Genomic DNA, 25,472 nt, shown 5'->3' with positions numbered 1-25,472 from the left:
CTCCAACCAAAAAGCTAAACACTGTCGGGTGCTTCTCCATCACTCTCCGGGTGGAAACAAACTGCCGGCGTGAAACACTTAAAACGGGTGTGAAATTTTTGTTTTATTAAAGGCAGTAGTACATTGCCCCACAAGACTTAAAACACTGAATAACCTCCGAGTCTCATCCAGGACCTGAAGAACTCCCGACCTAGCTGGTTATACACCATTGTTGTTATTAGGGACTGTTTACAGTAATGCTCCCGGAGACCGTTAGGGACGCGGGATTAAGTAAATTAGTTTTACAAAAAGCTTCGACAGATTCGAGTTGATATTGGCGAGAAAGTCAGAATTATAGAATTTTGTCTAAGAAGAGAGTAAAAAAATAATTGTCATGGTACTTAACAATTCATTTATGATACCTACTCTTTCCTCTAGCGTTTCTGACATTATAACGAATCGGCGGCGAAGGGTATAAGAACCATTTGACATCGCCATTCCCACGTGTTCTCTTTCATCGAGCGACTGAGGCGCCCGCCCTGACCCAGACCCTCCGCCCCCTACCCCTCGCGAGTCGACTGGCAACGTAGCCCCCCAGCCTTTTATGGTGTCGGATGCGAGAGTCTATCCTTAAGTATGGTCTCTTTTCTCTGTCCACTGAATCCCGGGTTTCCAGGCGGGTGGCGGCCGGCAACGCTCGGGGAAAGGTGGCAGGGTCTCTGAAGGAGGCCGCCTCTTGTACTTGGGGCTGTTGGGGGCTGTGGAACCGGGCAGCGCGTACCGAGAGCGGGTTTGGGACTTCCCTCGGAACCGTGTCACTGGACGAGAGTCGGAATTCGAGGCTCTAAGCCATCTTCAGATCTGGGGAATCGGAGTCTTGTTTTGGGATAGTGAGTTAGACTGAAAGGCACCCACGCCTTGACCTTGAGCTGACAAGCAGGAGACCCTCCTTTAACTGAAAAATGCTGTCTAGAGAGAATACCAGGGCCAACACACCTTATCTGATCTGCTAATTTTCGAGGATGGATTGCTTAAACGTTTCCCTTTACGCATTACTAAAAGATGTTAAAATGTAATCTGATGTAAAAGTTAAATGAAATTTTTTATTTTTACAACTCAACTGTCTATTTTGATAGAAGAAATCCTATAATTAAAAGACAGTAAGAGCTCAGCTTTAGAGAACCTTTTAAATCTTGATGAGTTTCTGTTAACTTTAGTTGTATTTCTTTTATTAGGCTTTTAGGTAGTACCTGTTCACAATTTGTTTTATAACTTATGTGAATTAAAACATATAATGACAGTGTCAGAGTTGTAAGAGACTTTGGAGATGATTTATCACCCTTATTTTCTAAATGAAACTTAACTGTGAAAGAAAAAGTGACCTTTGCCCTCTACTCTCTAAGGTTAATCAGGCACAATTTCCTAAACCTGCTGCAAATAATGTAAAGGGACATGTCGTAAAGTCCTATTTTATATCAACATAGCAAGTTAGTGCAGATTGGTTTAGATAGCTGAGCTATCAAATAAAGGACAGCCCTGGACCAAAAAAATGGCTCACAAGACTGGTTTCTTTCATTTCTTTTTGTTGTTAACATTTTACTTATTTGGTTTCTTTTTCAGACATTTTTTTTTTCTGAACCACTTAAAAGTTGCAGACATCATGACTTTTAACCCTATTTTCTTCAGTATGTATCTCCTTAAGAACATACTTTTACATAGCCGCCATATGATTATCACACCTAAGAAAATAACATTCAGATTTCTCTGATTATCCCCAGAAGCCTTTATTTTTAACTCAAAAGTGCTTTTTTTTTTGATTCATGATCCAAAATTCACAACTCTTTAGTCTTGTATTCTAGAACAACTCTTTCTACTCCTTTTCCTTTATAACTTTAATTTTTAGAAAAGACCAGTCATCTTATACATTGTCCTACACTGTGGATGTTCCTAATTATTCTCTCATGATCAGAGTCTCATCAAACATTTCTGGCAAGAATACCACATAAGTGGTAGCACACTGGTTAAGGTGGTGACTGACAGATCTCCCAGTGTTAAAGGAAAGTTTTCTTTTTGTGTAACCTGTGAAATGCTTTGATACTACAATGGGTATATCCTGTTCGCCAATAACCTATCACCCTGTAGTTTTATTATCCATTCATGAATCCTGCCTAAATCACAAGATTTCCAATTACCAGTACCAGTCATGCTGAACCCAAGATTAATTATAGTGACAGTGGCTAAGGATATCAGAAGAATCACTTATTGTAAACTAAGTTTGAACAAAATTAGAAATTTGCAGACATGGTACAAATCTGCATATAATTCTGAAGACTAGAGGGTATCTCCCCATCACACCCTAGTTTTCTTGAATACTCAGAAATTTCAGAGAATTGTTGGTCCTTGTGTGTTCACCTGAACATACATATTACCTGGAAAAATAGGATATTAAGTATTTTTTAATACATAATAACACATATGCTAAAGAACTATAACCTCAGACTGAGAAAACTAATTTCGCTTATTGAAAAGGAAGAGGCTTTTCAAAAAATATGATTTAGCCAGAAGAAATTCAGGTTTAATCAAACACTTGGAGCTTAAAGGGGCCTCAGCAGTCATACTGTAATCCTTTCATTTTTCAGGTAAGAAATCAGGCCTTACTGGAGACATTCAAGCAAAGATTGGACAACTCCTTTTCCAGAACAGAAAGGAAACTCATGCATCAAGAAAGGTTTGAGCTTGATGACTAACATCTCTTTTTACTCTTAAGTTCTCTGGTTTTATATATTTTGATACAAAAATTTCTTAGCATTGTTGTAATCATTCTTAAGACCCCTTTCCTCCCTCTCCAGGTTTAAAGCATATAACAAGAGGTATCACCTTGGTTGGATATTTGCCTCTACAATAACAAACATTTGCTTGTAGTAAAAGGTAATTAGGACCAAATAAAAGGGCAGCTATATTGCTTCTACCTCTTCTCACTATCAGGTGGTTTGTGTCGCTGTTGGACTTGATCAGTCAGCATAGCTAATGATTAAATAACTGCAAAAGAGAATGCTAGAAGACTTAGGTCAGGTAAATTTGAAAATCATTTATTCACTCAATCATCTCAAATATTTTCTAGGAACAAGTTCCTTCACTTAGGTATACCATAATCTTGATACTGGAAAATATATCATTGAATGATTCTAGAGAAAAAGAGATCATAATGTTAACACAGTGGTCTTTGAGTACTAGAAACATTTTTTTTTTTATTTTCCAAATTCTCAAGAAACATTTTACTACTGTTGAAGTAAGATGAACCATTTCATTTTAAGGAGGAGATATACTATTAAGGACTGTATATTAGAAGACAGTACCAAGAACAAATAATATTTAGGGGTGTTCCTTATCTGTATCTCTTCAAAGACTTCCCAATAACAATCATTTGTCACTATGAATTATATATGAAAGGGGAAGTGATGAGGAGTCAGCACAGTGTTACCAGCTTTTGAAACTGACACAACATTTAAAGATTTCATACTTTCTACCTCTCTGACCTCTGCCTGAGAAAGTCACATATGTGAATTTTAAACTGAAGAAATACTAGGATAGTAATAAAAACTGATTTGGGCATTATAATTTGCAAACTTGTAAATTTAAGTTCTCACAAAACAAAGGTTTCATTTAACACCTATCCACAAAAGTCATCTTACCAGTTTTCAGGCTGCTTTTGGAGTAGTAAGACAAAAGAACTCTAGTTCTGATCATTTGCCAACATTTACCACACTGCATACTGTATCTTATTCTTGGGCAGGGAGTAGAAAGCTTGGCAACCTTATTGTAGATTCACATACAGTTGTAAGGAAAAAAATACCTTGTGCCATTTATCCAGCCTTCCACAATGGTAACATCTTACAAAACTATAGTACAATCTCACAGCCAGGATACTGATATTGATACAGTAAAGATGCAGAACATTTCCATTTCAGAAGTCTCACATGGTGCCTTTTTATAGTAACATCTACTTCCCTCCTCCTCCAGCCCCTCCTCAACCCCTGGCAACCACTAATAATTTCCCTATAATTTTGTCATTTCAAGAATGTTATATAAATGGAGTCATACAATATATGACCTTCTGGGACTGGCCTTTTTCACTTAGCGTAATTCTCTGAGTTTCATCCAGGCTATTGGTGTATCAGTACCTCATTCCTTTTTATTGCTGAATAGTATTCTATGGTGTTGATGTATCAGTTTGTTTAATCATCTACCTGTTGAAGAATATCTGGATTGCTTCCAATTTTTGACTGTTATGAATAAAGTTTCTATAAACACTCACGTGCAGGTTTTTGTGTGAATATAAGTTTTCATTTCTTTCTGAAAAATGCCCAGAAGTACAGTTGCTGGCTCATATGATAGTTGTACATTAATTAATTCAACCATTGTGATAGATGTATAATGCTATATATCATTGTGGTTTTGTTTCTCTAATGGCTAACGATGTTGAACATCTTCGTGTGCCTGTTCATCATCTGTATAATCTTTTTGGTGAAATGTCTTTTGCATATTTTCCAATTGGATTATTTGTGTTTTTACTAGAGTCTGCAGGCTTCTTTACGTCATCTGGTTATTTATTAGTTATCGGTCAGATATGTAGTTTGCTTTTCTTGTGAAGGCTAAGAATTCTTTGCCCTAAAGCCCAAAGATTTTCTCCTGTCTTTATAAGTTTTCATAGTTTTATGTTCTGTATTTAAGTCCCAAGTCTATTTTGAAGTAATTTTTGTATAAAGTAAAAGACTTACTTTGAGTTTAAATTTTTCGCCTATAGATGTACAGTTATTCCAGCACTATTTGTTGAAAAAGCTATCTTCACTTAACTGCTTTTGCACCTTTACCAAAAATCATTTGGTCCTATTGTGTGACTGTTTCTGGTTCTCTGTCCTGTTTCGTTGATCTATGTGTCAGCTTTTCCACCAATACCATACAATATTAATTACTATACCTATGTAGTTGTCTTGAAATCAAGCAAACTGATTCTTCCTACTTATTATTTTTTTGAATTTAAGTCCATTTGCCTTCCATATAAATTTAAAAATAATCTTGTTCATATTTATAATAAATGTGACTGGGACCATGACAGGAATTGCATTAAGCCTGTATATCAATTTGGGGGAAATTGACATCATTACTATGCTGAGTCTTCCAGGCCGTGAACACAATGTGTCTCTCCATTTAAGTCTTTGATTTCTTTCATGAGCATTTTATAGTTTTCAGCATACAAGTCTTGTAGGTGCTTTGTCAGATTTACCCTTAAATCTTTTTTGAGTGATTATAAATGGTATTCTGTTTTTCAGTGTCCATTTGTTCACTGAAAGTATATAGAAATACAATTTTTGCATGTTTATCTTGAATCCTGTGATCTTGCTAAACTGTTTTGTTTTAGGAGTTTCTTTGTAGATTCTTTGGGGACTTTGGGATTTTCTGTGTTCACAGTCATGCCATCTGCCAAGAGGGACAGTTTTATTTTCTTCCTTTACAGTCTGTATGTCTTACTCCTTTTCTCGAGTTACTGCACTGGGTAGACCTTCAAGCAGTATGTTGAGAAAGAGTATTAAGGGCAGACATCTGGCTTTGCTCACTATCTTAGGGCAAACTATTCAGTTTTTCACCATTAACTGTGTAGTATAGGGTGTAGGATTTTTTGTAGGTGTACATTACCAAGTTGAAGAAGTTCCCCTCTTTTCCTAATTTTCAGAGTTTTTATCATGAATGGGGACTGACTTTTATCAAAAGTTTTTTTCTGCATCAATTTATAAGATCATATGACTTTCATTTTTCCATCAATTAAAATGGTGAATCACATTTACATATTGGTGGATTATATCTGCTATTGTTTTGTTCAGGATTTTTATTTCTGTTTCTTATGTCTATTTTATGCAGATATTTTTCTATAGTTTTCTTGCATGTACTATCTTGTCTAGTTTTAATATTAGGATAATACTAAATTCATGAATAAGTTGTTAGATTTATGTATATAAAGTTGTTCATAGTTCTGTTCTTTTGAATCTGCAGGGTTTATATTAGCCATATCCTGTTTTATTCCTGATAATGATAATTTGTGATTTCTTTGTTAGTCTTGCTGGAGGTTTGTCTATTACAGTCTTTTCAAAGGACCATCTTTGTTTCATTGATTCTTGTTTGTTGCTTTGTTTTCATTTTCACTGATTTCGGTTCTTTATTATTTTTGTCCTTCTACATACTTTAAGTGGGTTTATTTTGCTCTTTTTTAGATTCTTGAGGTTAAAAGAAAATAAAAACATAGACTGTTGATTTGAGACAGTTCCCTTTTTAAAATTTACTTATTTGGCTGTGTTAGGTCTTAGCTACAGTGGCAGACTCAGTAGTTGTAGCGCACTGGCTTAGTTGCCTTGCCGCTTATGGGATCCTAGTTCCCCTACCAGGGATCAAAACCCACATCCCCTGCACTGGGAGGCAAAGTCTTAACCACTGGACCACCAGGGAAGTCGCATGAGACATTTCCTCTTTAATATATGCATTTAGTACTATAAGATTTTCCTCTTGGCACTGATTTAGCTGTGTCACACAAATTTTAGTATGCTGTATTTTAGTTTAATTAAATTCTTGAGAGTTCCTCTTTGATTCATAGATTATTCAGAAGTGTATTGTTTATTTTCCAATGTTTGGAAATTTTCCAGTTATCTGGTAGTGGTTTCTAGTTTGATTCCATTGTGGTCTAAGAACAGACTATGTATGATTTCAGTTCTTTTAAATTTATTGAGGTTACTTTATGGCTCAGGATATGGTTTATTTTGGTATGTGTTCCATTGGCACTTGATTGAAAAAATGTGTATTCTGTGGTATTACATTAGGGCTTCCCTGGTGGCTCAGACGGTCAAGCGTCTGTCTACAATGCAGGAGACCCGGGTTCGATCCCTGGGTCAGGAAGATCCCCTGGAGAAGGAAATGGTAATCCACTCCAGTACTATTGCCTGGATACAGGAAATGTTCTGTAAATGTAGATCGTATCCTATTCGTTAATGGTGTTAAGTTTTTTAGAGCCTTGTGGATTTTGTTGAGTTATATTATCAATTGATGGGAGAGGTTGGTTTAAATCTGCAACTATACTTGCCTTTTTCTCCTTTCAGTTCTTTCCATGTTTTACAGCTGTGCCACTGACGGCGCACATATCTAGGAGAACTGTGTCTTCTTGATAGATTGACCTTTAATGTCCTTTCCTGTCTCTGGTAAATTCCTTTGCTCTGAAGTCTACTTAATCTAGTATTAATATATCCACTGTTTCCTTTGGGTAAATGTTTGCATGATAAATCTTTTTCCATCCTTTTGTTTTCACTCTGTATCAGGAGTCAGTTTCTTGTAGACAACATATATTTTGTCATTTCTCTAATCCACTCAGCCAGTCTGTCTCTTGATTATTTACACCAGTTATATTTAATCTAATTGCTTATTAAGGCTGAAATGTGCTTTTTTGTTTTGTTTGTTCTAGTTTTTCTTGCCTTACTGTGGATTATTTGAATATGTTTTGGAATATATTTTTATTAATCTAATATTTTTGAGTATTATCTCCTTATGTTGTTCTCTTCTAATGGTTGTTCTAGGTATTAAATGAGATATACAAAGCTTATCATAGTCTAATGGTGTCAGCATATTACTAGTTTCAGTGAAGTGTGGAAGCCTTACTTCCCTTTACTTACCCATTTATTTAGTTGTTCTTCAGTTGCTAAGTTGTGTCTGATCTTTTGTGCTCCTGGAGTTTCCTCATATTCATGTCCATTGAGTTGGTGATGCTGTCTAACCATCTCATCCTCTACCTCCCCCTTCTCCTTTTGCCTTCAATCTTTCCTAGCCTCAGGGTCCAAATAAGTCAGCTCTTCACATCAGGTGGCTAAAGTATTGGAGCTTTAGCTCTGGCTTCCAGTGAATATTCAGGGTCGATTTCCCTTAGGATTGACTAGCTCGATCTCCTTGCAGTCCAAGGGATTCTCAAGAGTCTTCTCCATCACTGCAGATCAAAAACATCAGTTCTTCAGCGCTCAGTTTTCTTTATAGTCCAGCCCTCACACCTGTACATGACTACTGGAAAAATCATAGCTTTGACTATACAGACCTTTGTTGGAAAAGTAGTTTTTCTGCTTTTTAATACACGGTCTAGGTTTGTCATAGCTTTCCTTACAAGGAGCAAGTGTCTTTTAATTTGGAACCACGTCAGACAGTAATTTTTGCTTCAATTGTCAAATATAATTTAGGAAACTCAAGAAGGGAAATGTACTGTACTTACTCATTCTTTCTTCCTATGTTGTTCCTCCCTGATGTTCCAAGCCTCCTTTTATAATTTCGTTTCTGCTTAGAACTTTAATTCTTTTCAGGCAGGTCTACTGGCAATGAATTCTTAGTTCACCTTTGTTTGAGAATGTCTTGATTTCACCTTCATTCCTAAAGGGTACTTTTTGCCAGATTCAGGTTTCTGGGTTGACTGGTGAGAACTCTGCTGTCATCCTAATAGTGTGTCCCCTATAGATAAGATGTCTCTTTTTCTCTTGCAGATTTTAAAATTTTTTGTCTTTAGTTTTTAAATGTTTGACCGTGATGTATCTTGATGCGGTATCTTTGTATTTACGATTTTTGGAATACAATTTAGTTCTTGATCTATAAACTTCTTTTACCAAATCTGGGAGGTTTTCAGCCATTATTTCTTCTAGTACTTTAACAGCCCTGCTCCTCCTTCTCTTCTTCCAGGACTCTAATAAAACAAATGTTAAATCTTTTGGTACAGTCATACAGATCCCTGGTACTCTGTTCATTTTTTTTCATTCTATGCAATATTTTTTGGTTATTCAAATTGGATAATTCTGTTTTCTGTCTTCTTTCACAGATTCTTTCCTCTATTCTCCCATTCTCATTCTGCTGTTGATTCTGTCTATTGAGCTTATTTGGGGTTTTTTCCCTTTCATATTTTTCACTTTTTGCTGAGCTTTATATTTTCTTCACTTGTTTTAAACATTCTTAATTGTTCATTGAAGCAGTTTTTTTATAATAGCTGTTTTTAAATCTTTGTCAGATAATTCTGGTATCTCTCATCTCAGTGTTGGATTTTTTTTTTTTTTTGAGATCTTAGTTCTTAGTATGAGGTTTTTTTCTTTTTAACCTGGAGATTTTGCATCTTGTATTTTGAGACTAGATTTAAACTGTTTCTTACAGCTGGCTGCCCTGACACTGCTTCATTGGGGAGAGGAGGGCATCTCATTACTGCCAGGTGAAGGTAGAAGTACAGGTTCCTCACTCTGTCACTTGAGGGGCGTGTATGTTTCAGGGATCTGGGCCACGTTCCTCATTTCTGCTGGTGAGAGTGGGAGCTGTGGCTCTCTACTGGGCCGTCATTGGTCTCTCCCTGGCTGAAAGGGGCTGGAGTGCCTCACTACTGCTCCCCACATAGCCTCCACTGACACCACAGGAGGGTATGGCCTCATTACCATGGGGCAGCAGGCAGGTCCTGATCGCAGCTAGGGCTCCTTTGATACCATCCCAGAGGGAAGGGAGAAAGGTGTTTCATCACTGACAACTGAGATGGAAGGCTCCCCATGCTGTTTCCACTGACACTTAGGGGGAGCAGTCCTTATTAATGCCCAGTAAGAATTAAAGCCCCTGTTCCCTAATAACCCTTCTCTGATGCTACTCTGGTGTGGGAGTTGGAGTGTCTTGTTACAGAGCCTGGTGAGGGGAGAAGTCTACCTGGCATACGCTGATTTGGGTAGAGATGAAGACCAGAGTTTTTTCTGTGCTGGCCTGGAGTACAGCAATTATTGTTTATAAGTTTTCTGTTTTATAGGCTTCCCCATTCCTAGCCCTTTGGTGGAGAAGATAAGCATGTAATGTCCAGGGGTTTTAGTTGTACTTAGTGAGACAAATAGCAAAAAGCACATCTACCTCATCCTCCCAGAAGCACAAATCCTAAACCTCATTGTATGATATATTAACAGAATCCTCTGTTTCTTTGACTGGTTAGTGATATTTTATAGCAGTCATAAAGTACACCTTACCTCAGAAGCATAGCTGATTTCATAACTAGCACAGTACTTGGTACATAAATGTTTACTGAGTGATTATCTACCCACATCTATCTAGCAAAATTGTAACCGTTAAGATCTCAAACTGTAAAAACAGTTTGAAGTTGATACTAGAAAATGATGTAATAATTAGGTTTGGGTTTCTATTGTGTCCCATAGTTGGAGGGTATGGAATCAGTGTTTCAAGACTTAAGTGAGCAAAGAGTAACTATAATGGAAGTATCTTACCTGGAACATAACAATGATGATAGTCACCGCAATACCTAAAAAGCTGTGACCTTTAGTTAATTCCTGGTATTTTTCAGGTAATTTATGTAGTTAAAATGTATATCTCATTTACAAAGCTGTGAAATAAAATAGGAATAAAGAGCATTCTTGATAACTTTTTAGGTGTTTATGGAACACTGGGTTGCCTGAATGTTGGATTAATCTAAAACCACTACTGCATTGTTTGTAGCAGACACCAAAGAGTTTTTGTAGAAAAGATAGTTTATGTTACTGCTAAACCAACGATTCTCTAAAATACAGTGCAGTTAGACTTTTGGAATATGACTAGGATAGTAAGTAGAAGACAACTGGTGCTTCCCCTGGCATGTGGAAAAGATAACTTTTTAAAAATGGCAGTAATACTCATGAACATACAGGATAGGGACAAAAGAGGAGGGAAGATTAAATGCAAAAGAGGGAAAGTTTTATACATGATTGGGAATGCTGGAATGGAATTACCATTGATTGCATTTGTTATTCAAAATGAGAATTTTTTTTCACGGTATTAGCTAAGAATGTATACATATCCAGTTTTATCTTTTTTGTATTGGTTACCAAGAAACTCAAAGCTAAATATAATACATATAAATTCTGTTAGTTTGCAGTATACATAGTTAGCATTTGTTTTTTCTTCCTTTACATGTTGTTTCTGTTTTAAACAGCTTTGTTTTATACAAGTCTTTTATATATTTCATCTGTTTGATACAAATCTTTTATATATTTCATCTGTTTTAGAACTAGCCAGGATAGAATAAGTAATGTGACACCTTCCTGTGTCAGAATTAACTGAGCCTGTGTCCTCCATTTAGGATATGTGAAAATCCCAGTAATTCAGAAAGGCTCTTTGACTTCCTTATCTTCACTTCTCTGTTGCCCCCAAGCTAGATCACAGTGTCATATATTCAGAAGTTTCTGGTAGGTCTTAAGTAGATGGTGTTTGTAAAAAGGATCTTTAATAGCACTGGCCTAAGCTGTGTTAGCAACCAGTGGAACAGTTAACTTAAGTACTCATAGAGACACCAGAGATTTCTTTCCTATAAAATTCTACTATGAATGGGGCTTTAACCCAGGGCTTTGCAAAGTAACGGCAAACTGTCTTAAAATTGGAGATTTAGATATATAGGGATTTTGGGTCTTATAGCTAGCTAACATTAAAAAATTAAATTCTAAACTATGAGTTCTTATTAATGACCTGGGAAATTGGGAGGCGTGGCATATAATTACATAATCAGTTAGAAATCTATAAAATTTGAACAGTAATTTCAAGTAGACGTGTTTCAATTCTATTTCATATTCTTGTTTTTATTACCTTCAATTAGCCTAAAAACATTTGTATACAGACTGACAAAACTTTTTACTTTTAAATCAGGTGACTAATAACGTACCAAAAGAATATGGCTGCACAAATACCAGAATCTGATCAGATAAAACAGGTAAGGTAATATAATTAAGGAAAAGGGATTTTGCAAAACAAAGGCATTAGTGGATACAACCATGTCAGTCAGTGATCTCACAAAATATTTATATTTCATTTCCACAGATGGATGTTAAATGATATGAAGTTAATTTTTCAGATAGTTTGAAAGATAATCCAGGAAAGGATAAATATTCAACTAGAAAATCTGACTATATTTTGTAGATCATATTATACCCATTGAAGGTAGTAAAAGAACCTTTCAAGTATTACAGGATATTTTGCCTAGATACATCAGTATTTAAAACATTTGTTTTAAAAACCTATTATTAAAGAACCTTCTAATTTGTTTGTAGTTTAAGGAATTTCTTGGAACCTACAATAAACTTACAGAAACCTGCTTTTTGGACTGTGTCAAAGACTTCACAACAAGAGAAGTAAAACCTGAAGAGGTATGAAAACTGTTGCCCACTAAAAATTCTCTAAGGTCATCATAATATAAATGGGATGCCCTCAACATTTTGCTTGTTCCAAGTTATTATATGAATTTAGGCTATCTTTATTATTATTATTATTGAAGGATAATTGCTTTATAGAATTTTGTTGTTTTCTGTCAAACGTCAACATGAATCAGCCTTAAGTATACATATATCCCCTCCCTTTTGAACCTCCCTCCCATCTCCCGCCCCATCCCACCCCTCTAGATTGATACAGAGCCCCTGTTTGAGTTTCCTGAGCCACACAGCAAATTCCCATTGGCTGTCTGTTCTACATATGGTAATGTCAGTTTCCATGTTACTCTCTCCATACATCTCACCCTCTCCTCCCCTCTCCCCATGTCCATAAGTCTATTCGCTATGTCTGTTTCTCCACTGCTGTCCTTTAAATAAATTCTTCAGTACCATTTTTCTAGATTCCATATATATGCGTTAGAATACGGTATTTATCTTTCTCTTTCTGACTCATTTCACTCTGTATAATAGGTTCTTGGTTCATTCACCTCATCAGAACTGACTTAAACGTGTTCCTTTTTATGGTTGAGTAATATTCCATTGTGTATATGTACGACAATTTCTTTATCCATTCATCTGTTGATGATCATCTAGGTTGCTTGCATGTTCTAGCTATTGTAAATAGTGTTTCAATGAACAATGGGATACATGTGTCTTTTTCAGTTTTGGTTTCCTCACTGTATATGCCTAGGAGTGGAATTGCTGGGTCATATGCTGGTTTTATTCCTGGATTTTAAGGAATCTACATACGGTCTTCCATAGTGGCTATATCAATTTACATTCCCACCAACAGTGCAAAAGCATTCCCTTTTCTCTACATCCTCTCCAGCATTTATTGTTTGTAGACTTTTTGATGTTGGCCATTCTGACTGGTGTGACATGATATCTTTTTGCAGTTTTGATTTGCATTTCTTCTAATACTGAGCAGTGTTGAGCATCTCTTCATGTGTGAGTGAATTTAGGCTATCTTTTATATGTTCTATTGCTCAGAGGAACTTAAACAGCCAAGGACTCTGTGGCATTGAGTTGAATGATACCAAATTTAATATCACAGCCACACTGAACTATGGCAGACTTTTTACTTTTTATTTTTTTTGACACTTGATATTTTAATAAGGTTCAGAATCCAGGCCTTTGAGAATGAAAGTTCAGTTCAGTTCAGTTGCTCAGTCGTGTCCGACTCTTTGCGACCCCATGAATCGCAGCATGCCAGGCCTCCCTGTCCATCACCATCTCCCGGAGTTCACTCAGACTCACGTCCATCGAGTCAGTAATGCCATCTATATGGCAGACTTTTTAAAGAGAAGATGCCAGGGACTTGCTGAATATTGTTCCACAGGAAAGATTCTTTTTTTTTTTTATTGGAGGCTAATTACTTTACCCTATTGTAGTAGTTTTTGCCATACATTGACACGAATCAGCCATGGATGTACATGTATTCCCCAAAGATTCTTAATAATTAGCTTTTAGTCAAGGTGCCCAGGCTAGAGAAACTTGACACAGCTCTCCTATCTGACTCTGAGAACTCAGGTTAATTTTTGAAAAAGCAGAGCTTGAATCTGGTGGCTCATATTGCATAGATGGACTCTGAAATCTTAACCAGTTCCAAATCTTAACTTTTGATAATCTCTTCAAAACATTTATGTATTTGCTGAAAGTGACATAAACTTCCTCCAGTGGAAGATGCTGATAAATTTTCATGCCAAGAACTTAATATATTAATAGAACCAACAATTCAATAAGCATTTGTTAAATAAATGACAAAGTTTGAGAGATGCTAAGTAAAATAGTCTTATTAAAAAGTAAAAAGTTGAAAATTAAGAATGGGGAATTCCCTGGGAGTCCAGTGGTTAGGGCTCTGTGCTTTCACTGCTGATAGCCTGGATTCAATCTCGGTCAGGGAATGAAGATCCCACAAGCTGCACCACATGGCCAAAATTATAATAATAATAGCAATATTGAGAATGACTTTCTCATTAAAAAGGAACAAACCTGCTACTGGACCTTCATTTTGACAATCAGAATAACAGATGGGAATGTGGAATTTCACTTACTACTGAAACGTACCTACAGAAAATCTAGTCCAAAAGGCAGGGACTTACCATTGTTTTTAGTACCTACAAACTGGTAAGCATTCAGTATGTACTAATTTTTATAAATATATGAAGGTATTAACAGTTGAAAGCTATGATCACTTGTGACTTATTGATACCATTTAATTCTCAAACATATTCAAAGAAAGGAAAGTACCCACTGGTTATGCTTTTTGAATATGTACAGTATTTTTAATTAATATTTTTGTGTTGCCTCTTGGGTCTTTTTATTTCTAGACTACCTGTTCAGAACATTGCTTACAGAAGTATTTAAAAATGACTCAACGAATATCTATGAGATTTCAGGAATATCATATTCAGCAGAATGAAGCCCTGGCTGCCAAAGCAGGACTCCTTGGCCAGCCACGATAGAGAAGTCCTAACAGAGGGACTTTTGATGAAAGATTGCCAACAGCTATTGCATTGGAAATGAGGATCCACCTGATAGAATCCTCTGAAAGCAGTAGCCACCATGTTAAACCACCTGTCATGACTGGCAGATGGAAACAACTGGAGAAACAAAATTGTTATATACAGGAGTAATCAAAATAGAAGGTCTTATTGTTCAGTGAAAATAATAAGATGCAACACTTGTTGAGGCCTTAAGATTCAGCAGCTTGGTCAGTTGATTAGAAAAATAAACCATTGTTTCTTCAATTGTGACTGTTAATTTTAAAGCAAAATATCATGTATGAGATAGAAAAAATTTTATTACTATAAGTAAAATAAATGGAAATATCACTGAGCAGTTGTTTATACTATATAATTCCATAGCATTCTGACTGGACTGTGGATACGTTGAAGTGTTTTTCAATCACGATCATCCTCCAAGTATTCCTGTTCATTCATGTCTGCCTCAAATTGCTGGTAAACACATAAAATAGTTACTTGCTAATCATTTTAATGCATGATCCTTTTCTTTTCTCCCTTCTTGTGCCACGGTGGGCACTACACATTCTTATCCTAACTACATTTTCATATATCTTCAGGAAACATTCCATCTGACACTGCTTGGTAATATTTAAGAGCTGATTATTGTGCTTTAGTGGAGACTGTTGCTTTGCATTTTGTTTAAAAGCTGAGAATCCACCATGAACGATTCCAAGTTAGACCAACAGTATACAGTATATTCTCAGCTACTGCATGTGATCAATTGTAATAAAAAGTAAACCAAAGTTAAAGTAGTGCCCTAGAGCTAAACAATTCCATGCATTTGCAGGAAATTCTAATCGATGTATAAGTACATGCAGCAGTTTGTTATCAAATGAAATTCATTCATAAGCCAATTTTTTAATAGGTATCAGTCCACTTACGAATATAAACTAGTAATTAAGAGAATACTAACTAGCCTATATGTTTAAATTTACCAAAGTGATTTGTCATATTGCAAAGTAGAAGTATTATTCTGCTTCGACAATTTACAGTTTTCTATATTTGTTCTATAGGCCATTAGGTCATTTATCTAACAATGCCACTTATAGGCCTCTGTTGACACTGCAGTCAGTCAATAGCAGTGATGTCTTTGAAAGTACAAAGATAAACAATGTTAACTTTAAAGTTGAAATGTTAAAACATGTATAATACTCAACAAAATATACAATCCATCATAGTCAAAGGAACATGAAAGAAGAAACTTGTTTCATCTTAAGAAAAGCAAACAAAAATTCAGAGATGTTACTCATTTAAAACTTGGGGTCATTCACACACATACTTTGCTATTTTTATCTAATCAAGCCCAACATGGTTATTTACAGTGTTCAGTTAACAAAGATAAATATGTGCTTACCTGGCAAATAAGGGGAATTTTGTGCAATAGCATCTCAAATACCTTGGGAGGAAGTGTGTGTTTGAAAACTTTCAGAAGTTCCTGTGGTTGCCCACACACCAAAAGGGCATTGCTGAGATGTTCAACCCCCATTCGATCCTCTCCTGAATAGATTGATAAGTTTACAGCAGGATTTTAAAGTTCCTCAAACATATATTCTACAAATTATCAAGAAAGCTCCAATCATTAAAACTACAAAAGCATATCAAACTAAAGACTATGCTAAGTCACTTCAGTCGTGTCCGACTCTGTGCAGCCCCACAGATGGCAGCCCACCAGGCTCCCCCGCCCCTGGGATTCTCCAGGCAAGAACACTGGAGTGGGTTGCCATTTCCTTCTTCAATGCATAACAGTGAAAAGTGAAAGTGAAGTCACTCAGTCAAGTCCAACCCTCAGCGACCCCATGGACTGCAGTCTTCTAGGCCACTCCGTCCATGGGATTTTCTAGGCAAGAGTACTGGAGTGGGGTGCCACTGCCTTCTCTGAAAGACTATGAACAAGTCTCAAAAAGAATAACTAGTATAAACGGAAATGTTGAGCTGCCTGTTAGATTCACTGTGATCAGGCTACAGTGTGAATAACTTTCTGACCCAAATTACCATTTAAAAGTGCACTCTTGAACTGGAAATGTTCATGTTCTGCAATTCGGGTATGCAAGAGGGAATATTGAGTTTATTTGAAAAAGGCTGGTGTCTGTAGTGATGAGTTATCTTTACCTATGTGGTTGATGAAATATTACAGATGAGACATCTTGATATCCTAGCTAAATGAGACTTTTACAGAATAGACTGTATTATTAAAGAGCTGAAGCACAATTTAGTGTAACCATGAATTATGTATCTAGGGGAAGACAGATGAGTTTTAGAATGACTGGCTATAAAATAAGAATGAAAATTTGTGAAGAGTGGAAATTAATGATAGGACTTTAAGTTAAAACATGTAATGACTTAATCTCACTATCTCCTTTTAGGAAAATCAGGCAAAGATCAATTTAAGGTTTCAAAGCTAATCAATGCCAGAATTAGTAATAGCACCCAATTTTCTGAACCTTGAGACTACAGTGTGCTGCCTCTCCTGCACATGTTTTCTAATAACAGAAGTTGAAATTTTGACATATTTAATACAACTGAGTAGGAAACAAACACTTTGTATCAAACCCTTTAATGAAAGAAAAAGGGATAATAGTGACTGCTCTCAAGTTGATGGAGCTAACATAACCCCAAAACTAATCAGTTTGGTTAATTACGTCAACCAACGATTAAATCCAATCAAGTTAGCTAGTCAGAAATTTCTATGAAAAGTTTTGGCTCTGTGGTCCCTCTGGTTACCTAGACATAAAAACAACTGGGACGGCTACACAAGTACCTGACAGCAAAGCAGTGAAGCCTGGGTTGGCAGTGGTGGCAGAAGTGGCTGGAGAAAACAGTACAGAAAATTGGCTGAAAAACTACTGCATTGGAACAGTGTTTCTCAACCAGCGTGTGGTAATAACCTAGGGGAGTTTAAAGAATAATAACTTGTATATTACATCTGGAGGAAACCATAATTTGAAAAGATACATGCACTCCATTGTTCACTACAGCATTATTTACCAAGACATGGAGGCAACCTAAATGTCCATCAACAGGTGAATGTTAAATAAGATGTGGTACATATAAACAATGGAATACTACTCAGCCATGAAAAAGAACAAAATAATGTCATTTGCAGTGACACGGATGGACCCAGAGATTATCATACTAAATGAAGCAAGTCAGAAAGATAAATACACTCTCATATCACTAACGTGGAATCTAAAAAAATGACACAAAGGAACTTATTTACAAAACAAATAGACTCAAACAGAAAACAAAGTTATGGTAACCAATGGGGAGAGACAAATTAGAAATCTGAGATTAATTTATACACACTGCTAAATACAAAATAGGTAACCAACAAGGGAACTATACTCAAGATCCTATAAGAGAAAAAATCTGAAAAAGAATATATGTATAACTGAACCACTGTGCTGTACACTTGAAAGTAACACAACATTGTAAACTAATGACACTTCAATAAAAAAATTCTGATACCTGGGTCCTACCCCAGAGATTCTTATTTAATTGGTTTCGGGTTTGGTGGGGATTTTAAAGAATAAGCAACCAATGAGAATTTCAGAAATAAAATAGAAGTATATAACCCTAAAAGTGCTAATTATTTTAGGGGCTCACAGAAATAATGTTATCATCCTGGAGAGAAAAATTTTAAAACTCAAGTTTGCAATTTTTCTCATCTCAATATTTGTAATATTCACCTCTATATCTATGATAGCTCTTAAGGATTAAATAAAAATATAATAAAATTATTTTTATTTATAATTCATCATTTTCCTATCCATATTTATAGTGTCCTAACTCAAAAAATGTTAAAGGTGAAAGGGTCTTTGTATTTTAATTGCCTCTATATCAAAGGAGTATCTAGGGCTTCATCCAGACTTGTGTGGCCCCTAGTTTATGTAATCTGGGGCCCCTTTTGAGAAAAAGAATATGAAATTAAGAATACAAGATTGGCAGGAACCTTCCCAGAACCTTCATAGAGGCCCTTGGAAATGAAAGTCCTTAAAGCTTATGTTTTATCATCTTGTGTAAAATAACTCCTATTTACGTCATTTAAGTCAGCTCTAACTATTCATTTTGTCACTAACATTTAACAGACTTTTTAGTCCATTTATAATAATACCTTAAAGAAAATAGTTGTACTGAATAAAAGTACTGAAATTTCAAATTATAATGATTAATATGCAATGCCTTTGAATGGCTTTTTCATTTCTTAAAACATTTAAGACATTGGATTAAAAAATATTCTTGGATATTGCTATGTGTTTTCCAGGATTTTGACTTACTTTTTGCTTTTATAAATCCTGGAGGATGTTACCCCTCTAAATGCAGAGTGAAAAAAAGTCTCCAAAAATGACAAAAAAGAGAAGCAGAAATAGCTGTAGGCACTGTGATATACATGGGAATTTGCAACACATGAAAAAAAGACATAAATGGGTGTGGTGCTCATTCATCCAACAATATCATTAATGCTTTACATAAGCTTCAAAACAATTTTTCTTTCTAGCATTAAACACCACAATAGATATTACTATATACAATGTTTATAAAATACTTATATTATCTACCATCATTTTACCTGACAACATTGTGAAGTTTCTCAAATCCATCTTGGCGTATGTGAGGATAAGTCATAATTCAAAATACAATTCGTGGTCATTAAGTGCAAGGTACCCCCACAGGTATCATTACACTGAATGATCACTCATAATAATTTTATCATCAAAGTAAGTATTTTATTAAGAATATGCTTAGGCAGGAAAAATCTTATAAAGAAGTTAATTTTTTTTTTTTTTTACATTTTCATTCATACAACATTTAGTCATTTGGAAAACTCATTTACTTAGAATTTTATCTGACAGTAAATAAGGTGTTCTTGTATTTGGCTGTGCTTCTCTCTGCCCACTTCCAAGACTGCAACATGAACTTGAATACAGACTCTTAACAGAGTGGAGCTGGACAGCAATGAAGTGAAAATGCTGGGACAGTGTCTCTTTAACTGAAGCAAGCTGGTTAACACATCTAGCTAGTTAAGTTTTTTGACATAAAAATACCAATCTATAAATATTTCTCAAACATCAGTTACCATAAATAACTGCTTACAAAAGTATGTTTACATTCTTACCTCTGGATAAGCAAAGTTCTCCCATTCGTACCTCTTGCAGAAAAAATTCTTGTAATTTTTCATTTTTTGCTGGATCCCACAACTAAAAGAGTCACAGAATATTTAACAATAAGTAACAACTGTAAGGTATATGGTTACTAGGCAAAACTGAGGGCTTCTCTCGTGGCTCAGCAGTGAAGAATCCAGCTGCCAATGCCTGCCTGATGCAGAAGACTTGGGTTCGACCCCTGGGTTCAGAAGATCGCCTGGAGAAGGAAATGGCAACCCACTCCAGTATTCTTGCCTGGGAAATCCCATGAACAGAAGAGCCTAGCAGGCTAACTTTTATTTTAAAAGCACATCTTGAATCTAGTCTCTAAATGCAGAGTATGACAAATGCAGTTGCTCTTTATATTTAAAACAATTTCTTAAAATGGAGTTATAATTTCAGGCAACTAAAAAGAAAAGCAGAAAAACATGGCAGATGGTGGCTGTGACTTGTCACCAGGCACATTTGATGGCCTTCCTAGATGGCACCTTGTGAAACCAGCACACCCACCGTCTGCCAGGCTGCAGCCCGGCCAGCTTTATTCTTCAGTTACCTTAATCCTTTGACACCCTGATCACCATTTTACATCACCTTTTGTACTTTTCCATATATTTTCATGAGTTATATTGTCATTTAGATCTAACAACTCTGAGAAATAAAGTCAGTCGACTAGGGTAATTTCTTAATTTAGCTCTGGTTATAATTGTAAAAAAAAAGTTGAACCTCACCCTCCTAAAAGAAAAAAAAGAAAAACATGGCATATTCAAGTTTGGTTAAGATGTTTGTAACAACTTCACATTTTACCCAGCTTGCTAAGTACACATAGGAGAAATCCACTGTAACCAACTCTAACAAAGGTAGCTTTCTTAGTATGTTGCAAACCTATTTTCTTGCTTAGAGTATTAACACTGCTTGTTGATTTAGCAAAGGGCATGGTGGGGGTTGACAGGGCAGTTGGTGATATTCAGAAGGATGCTATGGTTTGCTACAGCCTGTTTCAAGAAAGTGACCAGGTTCACAGGATAGGATCATCACTGGTACTAAGCTAAGAGCTGTCTTTAAAGCTAACATGGGCAAACCATGCTCAAAGTATCCACTCCACAGTCACTGCACCTTCAGTCGTTTATATCTGGAGGGTTTTTGTGTTTGTTTTCCCCACGAATTATCTTTTTTAAATAGGATGAACCAGCAGATTGTAAGCTTTTCTCAGCAGACATGCTGATGATCAGTAACAATCACAAGTTTCATTCAAGAGATGTTTAGTGAACCGGACACTGTAGGGAGAGCTGGCGAGGGAAGAAGATCTAGACTCCTGTGCCCATCCCCACGGAGCCCAGAGTCTAACCAAGAGAAAAAAGCATGCCTGAGATCAGTAACACATCAGCAACAAAGTCCAGTGTCTTCTGAGGCTCAAAATATTCACACGTTCCATTTGGTTGGGAGACCAGGGAAAGTTCCTCAGAAAAGATGGCATTTGAAATGTGGAGAAGCTCAGTGAAAGTCTGATGAAGAAAGAATACAAGTGGACTTCCCTGGTGGTCCAGTGATTAAGAATCCGCCTGTCAATGCAAGGGACACAGGTTCAATCCCTGGTCCAAGAAGATTCCACATCCTATGGGGCAACTAGGCCCGTGCGCCACAGCTACCGAAGCCTGCATGCCTGGAGCCTATTCTCTGCAGTGAGAGAAGCCACCGCAACACGAAAGCCCTCACACTGCAACAAAGAGTAGCTCTCTGCTCCCAGCAACCAGAGAAAGCCCACATGCAGTAACAAAGACCCAGTGCAGCCAAACAAATTAAATAACTTTTTTAAAGAAGAAATCCTAAGTGGTCTAATTTTTTTAAAAAAAGTACAACTGACACAAAATTGCAGGGAAAATATCAAGTGATCTTACGTAGCTGGATTATAATATGGTGAATGAAGCAACATGATAAATACCAGTTGCTGAAGCCCAGCTATGGACTGAAAGCTTTCCATATATTATGTCTAATTCCTAGGAAAAGAAGGCTATCTATATAGAAGGCACCCATGATGCCAGGTCCACGGTGCGAAGCTAAGTGGATTCATCTTTCATCTGCAGAGTAGGGAGCTGCGTTACAGAGCTGCAGATTAGAAGGGATTTATTCTAACAGCATAAGAGGTAGTAAGACAAGTTAGGAAATTATTATAATATTCTGGGTAAAAGGTAATATAAAGCCTGAAGTAGTGAAGGAGCAATGGAAACAGAAAGGGAAAAGAGTATGAGATGGTTGTGCGTGGTTTAGTGGCTGAGTCGTGTCCAACTCTTTTGACCCCATGGACTGTAGCCTGACAGGCTCCTCTGTCCATGGGATTTCCCAGACAAGAATACTGGAGTGGGTTGCCATTTCCTTCTCCAAGGGATCTTCCCAACCAAGGGATGGAACTCCCATCCCCTGCACAGCAGGCAGAGTCTTTACTGCTAAGCCACCGGGGAAGCCCAGAGTATGAGACACAAAACAGAAAAATAAGAATTGGGGATTGACTGTGGAAGATGAGGTTGATATTTGAGCGGGGTCACAACAGAGAGCAATATCAGCATCACAGGGAAACAGGAGAAGGAACACTGGCAAGGGATGCGATGATGAATTTACTTCTGAACACACAAAGCAGAGGTGCCAACAGGATATCGAAGACTACAGAGTCTGGCAGGCAGGCAAAATCTGGGGCCTCAGGTCTAGAGATCTGAGTTCACTTAGTGAGAAGAGAAGGAGCTTCTGGGGGCACGAGGGATTATGCAGAATCTGAGATCAGTGTTTCACAAAGGATGGGCTTAAGGAGCTATTAAGACTGCAGTTTTCTTGGGCTCCACCTAGACCTACCAAATCAATTTCTCTGAGTAGAGCTCAGGAATCTGGATTTTTAATGAGCTCCTCAGATGACTCTTAAATTTTGAAGTCTGAGAATTACTGCCGGCATAACCACTGGGCTCCCTCTGACCTCCTAAATCACAATGGCTGGTGCTTGGGTCAAATAATCTGTTTTAACAAATGCCCCAGGTAAATCTAATGCAGATGAATCACAGACCATGCTGTGGGAAACAAAAAGGGCTGGGCTGAGGAAGAACAGAGATCCTGTAAGTAGGAAGAGATATCTCTCTGTGCCTTAGTTTATTCATCTATAAAACTAGAAGAACAGAGTTGTTATGAGAATTATATAAAAGAACATTTGAAAAATCCTGCTTCTGCCTCTTCCTTATTTGACATAAACAGATCTTTATCATTTCCCTCCTGGACTGCCACTGATTTTCCTGTCTTTGACTTCCCTCCTCCACCCCATTCTTCAAAAAGAAATAATTGCATCCATTTCCTGAAATAAAGTCACCATCACTGGTTATCCACCACAACAGAAAAATTTCAAAACTTTTAAATTTGGCATCAAAGACTTCCACAATAAGACACCAAACTACCACTCAGCTATCTCTTTGGCCACACACTTTAAATATTGCAATTTCAAGGTCTGTGCCTCTGCACAAGCTGTTTCTCTCTGCCTACAATAATCATGGCATCCGGTCCCATCACTTCATGGCAAATAGATGGGAAACAATGGCAGACTTTATTTTGGGGGGCTCCAAAATCACTGCAGATGGTGACTGCAGCCATGAAATTAAAAGATGCTTATTACTTAGAAGAAAAGTTATGACCAACCTAGACAGCATATTAAAAAACAGAGACATTACTTGGCCAACAAAGGTCCATCTAGTTAGTCAAGGCTATGGTTTTTCCAGTAGTCATGTATGGACATGAGAGTTGGACTAAAAAGAAAGCTGATTCTGAAGAACTGATGCCTTTGAACTGTGGTGTTGGAGAATACTCTTGAGAGTCCCTTAGACTGCAAGGAGATCTAACCAGTCAATCCTAAAGGAGATTAGTCCTGAGTGTTCATTGGAAGGACTGATGTTGAAGCTGAAACTCCAATACTTTGGCCATCTGATGCAAAGAGCTGACTCATTTGCAAAGACCCTGATGCTGAGGAAAATTGAAGGCGGGAGGAAAAGGGGACAACAGAGGATGAGATGGTTGGATGACATCACTGACTTGATGGACATGAGTTTAAGTAAACTCCGGGAGTTGGTGATGGACAGGAAGGCCTGGCGTGCTGCAGTCCATGGGGTTGCAAAGAGTCGGACACGACTGAGCGACTGAACAATAAACAACAATATTCAACAAATATTTGTTGGGTGCCTACAATATACTGGACACTGTTCTAAGCACTGGGGAGACAATGGAGAGTAAAAACACAGACAAGGTCTGCCCTGGTGGAGTTGATTCTAGTAAACAGAAAGCATTAATCAAATAATCACACCAACAAACACTAACTTCAACTATTTATAAGGACAGAGAAAGGAGAGGGCCATGGAATTGACCCAGGCTCTGCCCAGGGAAACCATCTCCTCTCTCATGCCCAGCCTTGAATACTCCCTCTTCTACTTTCTTTGTCAACTGTATCTTTTTTCTCTATGAGACTCCATTTTGAATCCCCAGAAATCTGTGTCTCCTGTTCTCCACTACCCATTCATCAGCAAGCATGAACTACCTGTTCTTTCTGGAAAGTTTATCTCACATCTCTCATCACCAATTTGCCACTGACACCACTACAGTTCAGGACTTTGATTACCTCTTACCTGAACTGCTGCAATAACTTTCCTTTTCTTCAGTCCATCTAGCACACTCCTGCCTGATCTAACATAAAAAGTTTTTCTTTTTCTCCCCTTATTTTAAAAACAATTCCTGCTCAGAAATCGTCAGTAATTTCCCCCATTGAATCTGAATTTTTTAACTTCAGGTCTTCAAAGCCTTCCCAGATGCAGGGCCCTTAATTAGCTCTCCAACCTCACCTCCCACCATCCCCAACTGTGACTCCTTTCTTTGTCAAACATTTACTGAATAGAGGGATCTGCCACCCCCAAAGTCTTCCGTGAAGAACTGCATGTTCCAAAAACAGCCACAGCAATATTCCCAGTCTGCTTGCACTTCCAAAACTTGGCCTCCTCTAACAAGAGCTGGAGTCCATTTCCTCTCCCTTCAAAACTGAGTGGGTCTCAATGAGGCAGAACTGGCAGCACCTGGCAGTCTCCATGTTTTCTCTCAAATATATGTATAAAGAAATACATATATACAACCGACCCTTGAACAACATGGGTTTTAACTGCCAGGTCCACTTATATGTGTTTTTTTTGTTTTTTTTTTTTTGTTTTTTTTTTTTTCAATAAACAGTGCTACTGTGCTACAGAATCTGCTGTTGGTTGAATCCTCAGATTTGGAACCACCAATACAGAGGGCCAACTATAAAGTTGTATTCAGATTTTTGACAGAGAGAAGGGTTGCTGCCCCAACTGCTTGCTGTTCAAGGGTCACTTGTGTGTATCAACACACACACACACACACACACACACACACACACAAATATATTACAAACTTGCTTACCCAGTACGACCCTTCCACCATACTGTGAGGAAGACCATGCCACAAGGAGAGGACCTATGTAGCTGTTCTGTGCAACAGTCCCAGCTAAGTGGCCAGCCAGCATAGCTGCC

At 37.2% G+C, this 25,472-nt stretch overlaps 2 protein-coding genes across 3 annotated transcripts; one reads left to right on the top strand and one right to left on the bottom strand.

Annotated features, from left to right (window-relative positions):
* Positions 1–483: 483 nt before the first annotated feature.
* Positions 484–18,251, top strand: TIMM9 (translocase of inner mitochondrial membrane 9). Of its 2 annotated transcripts, XM_012181726.5 has the most exons (6): positions 484–613; positions 2,619–2,707; positions 2,829–2,907; positions 11,695–11,758; positions 12,096–12,191; positions 14,582–18,251. In XM_012181726.5, exons 4-6 carry the CDS (start codon positions 11,720–11,722, stop codon positions 14,714–14,716), a joined length of 270 nt encoding a protein of 89 aa, XP_012037116.1. In that variant the 5' UTR covers positions 484–613; positions 2,619–2,707; positions 2,829–2,907; positions 11,695–11,719; the 3' UTR covers positions 14,717–18,251. The 2 variants fall into 2 exon arrangements, with proteins under 2 accessions (XP_012037116.1, XP_012037114.1); XM_012181724.5 differs by lacking the exon at positions 2,829–2,907.
* On the bottom strand, positions 15,037–25,400 carry TOMM20L (translocase of outer mitochondrial membrane 20 like). The gene is made up of 6 exons (XM_060418698.1): positions 25,363–25,400; positions 22,759–22,914; positions 20,646–20,649; positions 19,890–19,971; positions 16,131–16,273; positions 15,037–15,208 (listed from the first exon to the last, which is right to left on the bottom strand). Exons 1-6 carry the CDS (start codon positions 25,398–25,400, stop codon positions 15,155–15,157), a joined length of 477 nt encoding a protein of 158 aa, XP_060274681.1. The 3' UTR covers positions 15,037–15,154.
* Between the last annotated feature and the right edge of the window lie 72 nt (positions 25,401–25,472).

This window comes from Ovis aries, chromosome 7, assembly GCF_016772045.2.
Source record: "Ovis aries strain OAR_USU_Benz2616 breed Rambouillet chromosome 7, ARS-UI_Ramb_v3.0, whole genome shotgun sequence".
In the NCBI taxonomy this organism is placed as follows: Eukaryota; Metazoa; Chordata; class Mammalia; order Artiodactyla; family Bovidae; genus Ovis; species Ovis aries.
The sequence above is the reverse complement of the archived record's forward strand: the minus strand, read 5'-3'. Positions and strand labels throughout refer to the sequence as shown.